The sequence below is a fragment of the Montipora foliosa genome, chromosome 8 (genome assembly GCF_036669935.1).
Source record: "Montipora foliosa isolate CH-2021 chromosome 8, ASM3666993v2, whole genome shotgun sequence".
Lineage (NCBI taxonomy): Eukaryota > Metazoa > Cnidaria > Anthozoa > Scleractinia > Acroporidae > Montipora > Montipora foliosa.
This window is the reverse complement of record NC_090876.1, coordinates 45,571,699-45,584,198: the sequence shown is the minus strand read 5'-3', so window position 1 is coordinate 45,584,198 and position 12,500 is coordinate 45,571,699. Positions and strand designations below refer to the sequence as shown.

The 12,500-nt window shown below is 36.9% G+C and overlaps 1 protein-coding gene and 1 long non-coding RNA gene across 3 annotated transcripts in view; both read right to left on the bottom strand.

Moving 5' to 3' along the window:
• LOC137967316 (uncharacterized) overlaps positions 1-3,407 on the bottom strand; it is a 9,378-nt gene extending 5,971 nt beyond the window's left edge. The window contains exons 1-2 of one of the 2 annotated variants that reach the window (XR_011116520.1): positions 3,206-3,407; positions 3,037-3,129 (exon numbers count right to left, since the gene is read on the bottom strand). This is a non-coding gene — a long non-coding RNA (uncharacterized lncRNA). Of the gene's footprint in view, positions 1-1,722; positions 2,926-3,036; positions 3,130-3,205 lie in introns of those variants that run through there. The other variant, XR_011116521.1, reaches the window with a different exon arrangement.
• A 1,657-nt stretch (positions 3,408-5,064) lies between these two features.
• Positions 5,065-7,828, bottom strand: LOC137967586 (homeobox protein Dlx6a-like). Its single transcript, XM_068814097.1, has 2 exons — positions 7,384-7,828; positions 5,065-7,024 (listed from the first exon to the last, which is right to left on the bottom strand). Exons 1-2 carry the CDS (start codon positions 7,694-7,696, stop codon positions 6,543-6,545), a joined length of 795 nt encoding a protein of 264 aa, XP_068670198.1. The 5' UTR covers positions 7,697-7,828; the 3' UTR covers positions 5,065-6,542.
• Positions 7,829-12,500: the final 4,672 nt, after the last annotated feature.

The following is a 12,500-nucleotide window of genomic DNA, read 5'->3' as shown; positions in this document are numbered from 1 at the left end:
ATAGATTAATACACCGTTAAATTGGTAAGTTGCCTAAGAGAAGGATCCGAATCTTACAGGGTTTTCTTCCATAAATTGAAACCCGTTTTTGTCTCAGTTTCAGTAGACCCTATCAGCAAAACTTCGATTTCAATACCCCTAACTGACATTCAAAAAAATAAAATCTTGAAAATGTATACACCCTTCATGATTTTAGGTAAAGGTAAAGAAAAGATACCTCTTATTTAACATGGGAAGTTCCTTTACGCTCTAAAGACTATTCTCCCAGAAAGTCGACAGAATTTTGAAATGTTAACTACTGAATTTACCAGCAATTGAGTATAGCCAGTAAAGTTTATTTATTTATTTATTTACTTATTTATTTAGAATGAGAAGAAGATGGTGCATACAATTGGTATATTAGACAATACGTGTATACCGGCACCTTTTAACTATTTTTGCTCAGTTTTCAAAGATTCAAAGACTGATAATTTCCTCCAGAAACTTTGAACGCAGTGGTTCAATTTGTTGATCATTATGTTCGATTTTTAAACATCAGATTTCTTAGACCTCCTGTAAACATTTCCCGCCCAACTTATTGATCTTTCTCTCTTTTGGCCAAACGTAGGAATATGTAAACGAACGTAAAGATTTAATGTTTCTCTGTATATTTAGTGCAGGTTGTTTATAACACTACGTCTAACAATATTCAAACCGCGGTTTAAAAAACCGTCAGTTACCGATCGGAAGTGAGAAAAGTGTCTTTGTTTTCAACTCCTGCCTTCAAGACGATGTTTATAGTGAACAACGCATATGCATAAAAATTAACCAAAATGAAAATACTTTGAACGCCGTTTTGCTTGGCTTCGGCTAAGGGTTTACATGATTGAGCTTTAAAAAGTGGAAATCTCATAGCTGCATATTCAAAACCTCAAATGAGGTCATCAGACACCACACAGCCGCAGTATAGCTATTAACACAGTAGCCGGTTTAAATTTAGTCAGGTGTGAACGATTAAAAATAATGGAAAAGATGAAATAGCTGTCCCCTGGTTAGATAACTGATAGAATTCTGATGCAATGTAATGACGGTAAGAGCTGTTAACGTTATTTGACATTAATTTAATTTCGATTATATCTGTGTGGTTTTCTGAGTGCCAAAGGCACTCGCCCAAAAAATAATATTAATAACTTGAAAAGTTGACAATTGGCCCGCATTATCATACAATAACGTCTAGTAGATGCTTTTCAAGTTGAAACGTGCAAACCCTGCTTTATACTTGAAAACCTTGGGGCACCTGCCGACGCAATAAGTATAAACAGCATTAACTTGTGAACTCGATGTTCAGTCGTAAGTCATTCCTCCGCAAACTTTCCTTCAGACTTTTAATTGTGAACCTAGAATTTCAGAGTTTTAAGAGTAAATAAAGTATTCGATTAGTAACCACTATTCAACGCGTTAATTGAATTTGGACCTCTCTTTCCGACAGTTACACCTCTTGTCTTCTTCCTTTCTACTGAGAGACTTGAATATTCAATTTTAATGTTGACAAAGACCTTTGTCTGTGATGTTTGTTAAGCAAATATTGTTCCGTGAGCCAATGTCACCTTCTTGTCAAACACAGCTTTTATTGACAGAAGCTCTGTTTCGACATAAACTTATTAATATAAATTGAATTACAAATTTTGTCAAACACTTTCAACAAAACGGATCACACTCCACAACACAAATTAAAGCACTTACTTTCAATGCAAATGAAGCAAACTTGAATGTTCAAGCTGCGGTGAGCAAATATCGGACACCAAACATCAGGTCTCTATTTTTTGCGGAATTTCTTAAGTGATTGCGCGCGCTTTTAGGCTCCCATTCCTAACCAACTAAACAACCTCGTAGCAGGCCTATTAAGTCTAATGTGCCGGATAATAACTGAGGTAAAGAGCCAAACAATTCAGAACCACATTAGCGCAGCGAGAGATCCGAAAACTCAACAATTATCTCAATAGTTTAGTTGCTGCTTACCATTACCCTGTAATTAAGTTGAGAGCACGCGCTTTTCTTTTTAAATCACGCTTCGCCCAACAAGCTAAGATGAATTCGGCGCAAAATAGCTGCAATTATGTTGTGCGTGGGCTTAGCCGGTCGTCGGAAGCTACGGCCCATTCGAAGGCGAACAAATTCACTTCTGAATTTTCCATGTGCACTAAAACAAAATCGCGACAAACAAAACAAATGAATGATTTGTTCTTGGTGAGATCAATACATAAATGCGATGAAGCCATGTTGCTTTTGTGGAGGTAAATTCATTAATGCACTTTTATTTGCCTAAGAGCATTATGTTTGCTGATACAATGGAGTCTAGAAATCTATTTAGACAAAGGATGAGATACAAATCTCTTGCACAAAACAAACTTTTGCGTTTGTGTTAATGACTTCAGGCTTTTGTTTTGTAAATACATTTCGTAGCCCTCCATTAGAATGTATTGTTTGGAAAGCTTATTATCTATGACCCTGTAACTCCTGCTGTAACTTGACAATCTCTGAAGAGATTCACTGAATGGAGTCAATTTTGGAATGTTATTGGTGAGTTCGGGTGCATAAGTGAATGAATACAATTGACAACTGTGAAAGTGCGATGAAAAGATCCACTTTCTCTGTGCACAGCGCTCTAAATAACGTGTGTTTGTGTCGGTGCATACGAGTTTAAACAAAAACTGAGACTTCATCAAGCGGTCGTCAACTCCACCCAAATCTTGAGCGACATTTAAGTGTGAAAATTATCCTTGAAATCATTTTTGAACAATTTAAACTATCATCGTAAATTAATTTCTAATAACACTTTTGGTTAATAAACTGTCAAATCAATCGCTTCCTGCCACTTTTAAGCCATTAAAGGATATCAACATTATCTACACTGTATGTTTCTAGAGAATAATTGTATCCGAAGATTGCGCCTGGAAGCCATTTAGTGGCAATTAGTCCATTAAGTCGAAATCAGAACAAAACACAATATACATGTGATATATTAGCATATATGAAACACCTGAGGGAAATACTTGCCTCTTGTAGTCCTACACGAACTCCTTTATGCCATCCAAATCACCGTTTTCACTCTGTCTTATCATCAAGTGCAACAAATACTCTGTTTTGTTACTATGTATGTAAGGAGCTAGGTTAAAAAGAAATTCTTAAGGTTGCTTAGGCGTGAAAATGTGAAATCAATACTTACGGTAACAAAGCTTTGCAAGATAAACAAGTGAAGTATTTTTGCAGGTGCTTGTGGCGTTGAGTTTGTCTGTGGGTTTTTTTTTTTTTTTGAGTGCTCTGAGTTTCACTGTATATGTGAGAGCTCGTGCTTCAAAATATATAAAAGCTAATACTCAAAATTACCGGAAAAGGGGTTTGCAAATTCATAGATTGTATTAGCCGCTGCACTGCATCCTTCATGAAAACAATGCTAGAATTGGGAGATTTTTAATTTATACTTCAATTTACACCTTTCAAGGTATGCAGGTAACTAGGAAATGACAATACTAGACAAATATTGTTCTTCGTCAGACACAAACCAATATAATATCCTCTTATACAAAGAGGGACAAGCTATTAGCAGCATTTATCTCGATACTTCTCTGTGGATATAAGGGCAATTTTCTGCCATTTAGACACTTCTCGTGAAACAAGTATTTGTCAAGACTACAATGCCATATCTTCGTCTTATTTTCTTTGCTTCCGAATTTTCGGGGACGTTTAAGTTAACCGTTTTTAATAGCAGAGAAACGTTTTTAGTGAAGTTTTATTTTTTACACCTGAAGTTGTCCGTCCTTTGATCATTTTTTAACATTTACAGTCCGAAGCTTGGACTGGTAATGTCTCAGGGATCCTTCTCTAGTGTTGTTGTGGCGTCTTCGTTGATTCAGGAAGCCCCTTCAAACTGACCCTATATATGCAGTCTTTCTCGAGGACCGAGATATTCCGCTTTTAAGAAAATGAACAGGCTGATTAACTCAACAACATTTTACATTCGCGTTCAACAAAAATTTAAGAAAAGTATATCGAAAAACTGAATTGAATCTTTATGTCAATGCCACTTTTAACCTGCCACCCCAAAAAAAAAAAATCTTAAATGACAGCGACTATATTTTGCTGCTACAATTATCTTTCGTTGTAAAGACCACCAATTCTAGAACGTTACTTTCTTTAATTTACTAAGAATAAAGTTATACATGTAACAGAAAGAGAGGGGAATTTTAAAAAATGAAGTAAAAGAGAAAAATATGAAAATGATTATATACTTAGCCAGCATTTCAGTCTGCAATCATAATTCATTTATAAAAACCATGAATATCCGCTATCACTCACTTTTTTGTTAATTAAATTCACAAGGAAATAGCTTAGGCTCCGGCAGTTGAAAATTTGCCGTTGCCCAGTGAACGAGAAAACAGATACCCGACCGGTGTGTCTTGATGAACGTTCAGGATCGAGTTCAGTTAAAAAGAACGTAAGTATTGGTTGGAACAAGTTGGTTGTTACGTGGGAGTTGTTCTTGTGGAAAAGACAAACAGGAGAACAACTATATCGACACAGAACTGAAGACTGTCATTTTGCACGCTGCCCATATTTAATTTGTTTATCCTCTTTCTAAAACCACAGAAGAAGATTTCATACTGGCGACCGCCTGCTGTGTATTTTCTTTAGACGTGCAAATTTAAAGTTCACCTGCCCTTTTGTGTTTGATGGATAGCTTTTACTGAGCTCTTATTTCGGGGGGTTTTCAGTTTGCTTGTTTCGGGTATTTAGTGTTTAGGACTCGACCAATGCCCGCTGATTACTCGAAAATATCGATAAATTTTCGAGGGTTATTAATATGCAAACTGACCGACCGTTACAACTATCGTATCCGTTTGGGTGACAATTTAACGATAGTATTGTTGATCTCAAAACATTCACTCTTCATCATTCCTTGTTGCTCGAAAGATCTTCTTTTTTGGTCACCCATTTTGAACTTTACCTTGGTCCGATATTTGTTTCTCAAGGGAGATTACAATGAGGCGCTGGTTAAGAAGAAAAACAGAGGCAATATCATATCTTAAAATTAACATTAGCTGGTCTTGTACTTCTTCCCAAAACAGGTGTCACAAGTTCCAGTCTTTCTGTTTATTTTCTTGTTTACTTACTTATTTATTTACATGTGATGTCAGTTTCAAATTTATGGCCATTATAAATTTCGTTGATAAAGCGCTACGGTTACACTCCAGTGATATCCCTCATCGTATTAGAGGATAATGGGCTGGTCTTTGTTCGCAGCCATTCTCTTAGATGCAAGACATATATTCAACACAACAAACAATAAATCATACACAATAGATATTTAGCTGGTATTGAGAATATGTTAGTTTTTCATAATAGTCAGCTTCGCCTAATATGCGCAGTATCCCACAGGATGCCCTTGACATTTTCTAGTCATGGCACATGTTGTTTGATGTCCGCGCCCAGGTAGATATTAGTCTTGCGGCATTTTTAGACATTTTCGAGTGCCTGGACGTCTATGTATCGATGTCACATTTTTTCAATTATGTCATGAAATAGTCATCATCTCCGGACCAAGAAGTCGGAACAATAAAGCCAAATGACTGCAATGTTGATCTGTTTGTAAAACACTCGAGGGATAGAACAATAAAGATATCTCTTTTAATTCACTGCGAAAGCAATTGCGAATGACATAGAAGTTTGCTATGCACAGATGGCGCGTGCTTTTCTATGAGACCATGTTGACTATTCGCGAACCGAGTAGATCCTATGAAATTTTCGGGGGGAAAAGAAAGTGCTAAATCATGCAACATATCAAGCTTCTTGTGACTTCTAATGACTTCTTTATTCGGAGACTTATTTAACACTTCGTTTGGAATTACTAAAAGTCATTGATACTCTATTAAATAATAGATCAGAACTTATTTCTCCTTTGCGTCGTTGATCACAAACACGGTAATTTGTGAACCACACACGTTTATTTTTTTTCCGTGAGGCAGTGCGAGAGGCGAATGCAATTATCAATGTCTACAAAGATCACTTTGAGTACAGACAGTAGATGAGGATAATGTTAAAAATAATTATGGCTTACTGATCTCTTAAAGGCATAAGCTTTTCGGCAGAACTCTTTCCTTTTTAGTTCTCTTAGTCTTACATACACTATTTATAATTTTGAGTTTGACCAACTACTTTTTTAAAGTCGAAGGCTCTTTCGTCCCTCCTGCTACACGTGGGCACTTCATCTACAAAATATTTATCCTCTCGGTACTGGTTTTAATGCTTTTCATAGGTTGTAACTTTGTCATGGTACAAATAAATTATATTTACAGCTCCAAGTCTATTCAAATTAAACGATTTTGTAGTTCAGGCGAGGAGAGGACAACTTTTTTTTATATCTTTTTACTTCTAGAGAAGGCCTGCTGGGTGACAAATTGTTCCAAACACAACACGAATTGCCTTAACTGCCAAACTTTCCTTTTACATCATTTTTTGCTTCATACCAGCAGATGTCGTCTTTCAAAGTCATTCTTGAAATTCGGCTACATTCTTTGACATCGTTCTGTGATGAATGGAGATTTGATTCCATGACTTGGAATCCTGCACCACTGCGGTGTGGAAATAGCAGGCTTGTTGTTTCCCAAGGATGGAAAGCTAGGCGTCTCTGGATCATGGCTTGCTGTCGAGGTGGACTCGGAAGATTCCCACGCTCCATTCGTAGATTCATTTGACGGTCCCGATGAGCTTTCTCCCTTGATGGCGTCCTCGCATGAGTTGCTATCTTCGTTTGCTTTCACGTTCTTCTTAAACTTTGATCTCCTATTTTGAAACCAAATTTTGACCTGGGTCTGTGTCAAGCCAAGAAGTGCGGCTAACTCTGCGCGTTCAGGAAGCGCTAGGTACTGAGTCTTCTGAAAACGCTTAGTCAGTTCCCGAAGCTGAAAGCTTGAATAGATTGTTCGCGGCTTTCGTATCTTTTTTCCTTTTCCGTTCAGCCTCGGCTCGTCACAAGACCCTTTCAAATCTGTGATAAAAAGGCATTAAAGAAGGTTAATATTTATAAAGAGAAACGCAGTAAAGTAAGTGGCTAAGTAATATCTAAGTAGTGTCATTTCTTCTTTTAACTTATGGCACAAAAGGCCGTGAAGTGCATGTTTTAACACTTCATTTGGGACCAATTTTGAAGCCATTTGGCAACGCACTTTTGCACTTTGAAGGTGTTTCTGGCCGTTTAAGCTAGCCTACTAAATCCGGTAATTTTTCTAAACTACGTCGACGCTATGAGAATTAGCGCACTGTTAAGACAATTTCCGAAACTCGTTTTGGGGAAATAAGCTATATTATTCATGACCGGGAAGAGTGAACATTTAACAGTGAACCTACCGTCATGAGGCGAATCGTGCGGAGCTCCAAAAGCCTGCAAAGATGGCGATAAATATGGATGATGCGAGAGCGGATGATGATTCAAAACTGGTGGCATTGGAAAGGAATTTCTGGCGTTGCATGCGAGGGAGTAATCTTGGCTTGTCGAGGAGTGATGATAGTACCGCATCGCCGCGGTGTATGGATTGTAATTTGAAGGAACTGAATTGTAGCTAGGATAACTGTGCGTTCCTGGCGTTGAAGGCAACTCCATGAAGGCCGACTTGCACGGAGCTGGAGGTTCAAAGTACTCGGATTGGTAGCTAAGATTCATTTGGTTGCACGATTCGAAGATCGAGTCAATTATAACAGCTTTGCGCTTGCAGATGTGGCAATGAGGAGGACCTCGATTTGAGACACAAACATTCACCTGAGTGGCTACGCCGCGTCAAACAACAAACGCGGTGACCACGCGTGGCCTGCTTAATATGTGTGTTTTCAAAAAAGAGAAGTCGTGCAAGAATGGCTATATGCAAATCTAATTGGCTGACATGATAATAAGTCTCTAATTGCATTGTATTTTTACTACTAAATAGCTTTCAACGCACAACAAAGACAGCTGCGGTTGTCAGTTCGTCTTTATCATCGCTGTATAATTTCCCATTGTTCATAAGGCTCAATGAGTCTAGTGAGACGACCTAACTGGACAGATTCCTTGTTTTGTTGTTTTTTTTTTTTTTTCAATGCCTATTTCAACTCAAACTAAGCGCGCATCCAAGTGTTGAAAAGAGATTGTAATTTTTTCGCATTATTGGCGCTGCTAGATGAATCGTTTATGTACGTAAAATCTATCCGTCCCTTCTCTGGTCACTGTAGGATCATTAACACATGTTGTTTAATTGAGCTCTAAGGGCTTTTATGATTAATCCTTTATAGATTGAAACAGCCGTTTCAGAAGATCGCGCGGGAAAACTTGATATCGCTCCGAAGACACAATAGGCCCGTAAAACAATCTTTGATTGCTGGAATCGCCGACACACTCATGAGTAATTTGTGCACAAATTGACCCCCAAAACCTCAAATTACTCGTTATTCAAAGGTGTGCCCAATAACGGCTCAGAACATTTTTTTCTCTTCAAAATAATTACTTTAATCGTTTTTTTTTTTTTAAATGGAACACGAAGCGTTGAAAACAGCGTCAAACACTTAGCGGTTCTATTTATCTTGAGAAATAATGTTTCATAACACCTGAATATTTTGTTTCTCAAAAAGCTGAAAATTAAAGCCGAGCCAAGGATCATACAAGTTGTTTCTTCCAGAAACAATCAGCTACGGTGCATAAGTGAAGAAGTATATTGTCGGATTCCAAGTATAGAAAAAAATATATCCTCTTTTTAACTACAGTGAAGTCGTGATAAAGTCGTAACGGTTCCGACATAATAATTGCTGGAGAAACAGCACTAAGCCACTACAATTTAAGTTAAGGTCGTGCTTCTATCCCCGAAAAAGGTATTGAAACTGAGTTTCTAATTTCTGGGAAAAATAAGGAAGTGTAAATTCAAACTGTTGTCGAAATTTATTGCCAACGTAAGTGAATCGTGCTTTTCAACTTATACCGTAACCAGCGGACTATTTGGGTGTTAGTACTTTTCTTTTAGTGGTTTTGATATAAAGGAGGTAAAAACTACTCGAACATAACCCTTGTTGAACCGTGAGGAAGTTAACTTAGTAGCTCGTGCGAAAATGGACGATAGAAATACTTATCACACGCTAGTGAGAAGTTACAGCACACTGAGTCTACTGTTTCTCACCATTTCAATCGTCTTGTCGCGAATTGATTACAAAGTGTTATGACTTTTGTTTTTCAAACCTTAACGAGACATGAAACAAAATTATTGTACGAACAAAACGCAGCCACCTTGTGTTCATGCGAAAAAAAAAGGGATATCTTGTACCTCAGTATTCTTTGCCCGTTTTTCTTCAAAGAAATTATGAAGACAGTATAGTTTTAACTGATAGGAATTTTTTAAATATATTTTTAAATTTCTCAATGTTATGTTGTTATGTAACGAACGTATAAGTCATAAAAACTACGCAGTTTTATTGCTGCTGAATTTATTAAAATTTAAATTAATCAGTGTTGTTTGCTGTACTAACCAGTTAAACTTTTCGTGCTTTTCAATTTGATTCAATGTGGCTAGCGTTGGCCATATGGACATCATGAACGAATTAAATGCGTTTAATAAACGCAAAACAAATGGAAATGAAAGATGCAGTGGTAACCTTGATGCTGATGCTTAGTGATTGCATAAGGCCGATTGAATAGGACTCGAACCACTTGTGAGCAGAACTTGCGTTTTCAACCGTTTTTAAGCCTAAGTACTAAGTCCTAAATAACAAAAAAAAATCCTCTATTTTTTTCCGTTAATCATATCTCTCTAACAGCTGCTGAAATAAATTTAGAAAAATACTAAAGCAGACCACACTCGTATTTTTAATTCCGTACGAAGAAAAATTGTATTATATCCAAACTGAGTAACCAAAGAGGACGTAATAAAGTGAAAGGACGTACTGCCTTATTTTCTATTTCTTTCCTAAAAATGATCGCAATTCTCATCGCTCTCAGGGGGTACTTATTTCATTTTTCTTCTCGTTTGGCCCAAATAGTGGACGAGGATCGACAACTTCACATTTTTAACACTTACTACATTATAATGTTAATGCAACTCTCTTGGCAGTTCGTCATGTAGTGCCGCATCATCGACCGTTAACTGCCAGTATTGACTCCCAGTCAACATCTTTGTTAAAAGACGAGGAACAAGAGACTTGCTGCGAACTGAAAATTAATATAAGTGTTAGCAAATAAACTGCGAATACATATGTCATAAAGTTAAACAAAAAGTTCATAGAGAGAATATTATAGACATACAGTGGCCTAATTTTAACTGAACAATCTTGACACTTGCATATGGACTCTTAATAATATTCTACCAAGCAATATGGTCAGCACATGGCTAGCTTAAGAATGGCCTATGATGGCAATGTCAAAAAGTCTGAGACTTTTTGACATTGAATTTGTTTACTTTTTACAAAGAAATTACATAGTCCGTAGCTATAAATAACAAAGGAAGAACTAAGACAAATTGTGAGCTGTTTTCCTCACTTGAAAGAAAACCATACGAGAAATAAATATTAAATTAAGTATTAAACATTGAGAAAAAAGCTGATTGAATATCTTCCTCAAAAATATTTTAGTTAGGTAAGCCGTAGCTTAAATCTTGCCATGGAACATATTTTAGGTCGACTTTTTTTTTTGTTCCTTAGTTTGGTAAGGGAAAGTTGTTCTGAGCAAATTGGACATCTTGACTCCGAATCATTCCACGCTGCTGAAAATGTTGGGCAGATCGCTTGAAACCATCTTACTTCAGTTAGAAAATGTTCGGCTATAAAATGTTAAGCTCGCTTGTCTATATATGCTAATAAAGAGTAAGTTTATTCCTGTTTTTCAACGTCTTCTTCAGTCTTCTGTGCTTCTCGGCTTGATACGCTTTCCTTCTCTTTATATTAGTTTTTCTACAAAACAACCAGTTTTGCAGTTAACCGAGAAACACTTCGGTGACATGAAGTGGCGCGTTTCCACCCTACTATATCTATCTTCGTTGTATGGCCGGCGATTATGTTGCTTGATGTTTATATTTTACTGTCTTGTCTTCAAGTCTTGTATAATATGTCTCCTACAATTGTTTTCGATTATGTGAAAAGCCCTTTTGTCGTCTGAGTAAGGGTGTCATTTTTTGGTTGAAGTTCAGACTGGGGTCATCGAGGAACAAAATGTACCTTCCCAATATAGTTGTGTGCACTGTTATTAGCCTTATCAACTTCTATGTGTAAGGTTGGGTTGATTATTTAACAGCGTTAACTGGCCTCCTATTCGTTAGAGAGTTACGTAAAACTGCCATGAATCAACATTCTCTTATATTCTCACTTGTCTATTCTCTTTATTTTGCGAAGTAACTTGATATTCTGTAGATAACAAGTAAGAAATGAATTCAAATCAAACAGATATCTTTGATTTTTAGCAGCGCAAAACGCAAATTTGATCCTGGCGCGTTTACCGTTTTCCAAATCTCTCTATTTTTTACTTCGACCAAACCTTAAAACACGTTACCGACGGTTGTTCGTTGTGGGAAACAGTCTTGAGAAGGCAAGAGCAATAGAAGAAACATTAATCTGCTTAAAAAACCCACTTAATGAATCCTTTGAAGCTGTTTTCGTCGTACCCGTATAAATTTGTACCGTCTCTAAAACAAGCCGCAGCGGTGTTGACGACGTATTGTACTGATGCTCGATTCCAACATTATATATCAAATCGATTCCTATCAGGGATCATAATTTTCCGACATTAAGAATGCCTTGAACTTTAGTGTTCTGAATCTTTTTTTTTTAATCCAGCTACTCAAATTTCATCACTTTTCAGTATCCTTTTAGGAATGTTAAATAACACTTTTGAACTCGTGACACGGTGAAGACCGCAACAAACCTCTTCATTGACATAGCAAACGGATGTCAGATCTCAAATCCAACCCAAAGAAGACGTTAAAGCATTATCAAAACGCTGACACACGTGTTTGTTTTCTCTACGTCGGCAAATTGTACCAGCGAACCCTACCAGTTCGTTAAAGAAGACTGGAGAAGCGTGAAGGCTTTACGAAAAAATTTGAACGATTGTTCGCAGCGACGACACGACCAGCCTCGAATATGTTGGTACAGTACTAAAGGGCTACAAGCCTGTAGTTTTGCTTTTTCTCCCCAAATGGTAAATTAACAAAAATAAATGCTCAGCTTAGACAATTTTCACGGCACAAAGCGTTTTGAAATATTTTAAATACGAAAATTTGGGCATTTTTTACTGTGGAAAGTGGTTAAAATTGCTCCAGCGTTTGGAAAAGTACGGCAAGCTGATAAGAATACAAATTTAAAGCCAGAAACTATTATATTTCTAAAATAAATCTATTTCAAACTCAGCTATTTGCAAAATGCTCCACAATACGTTACGTTCGATTTTTCGAAACAAATATCCTGGCAAGCTCGCTGTTGCACATATCGTATTCGTGTTGAAGTTAATAAACGCTAAAATT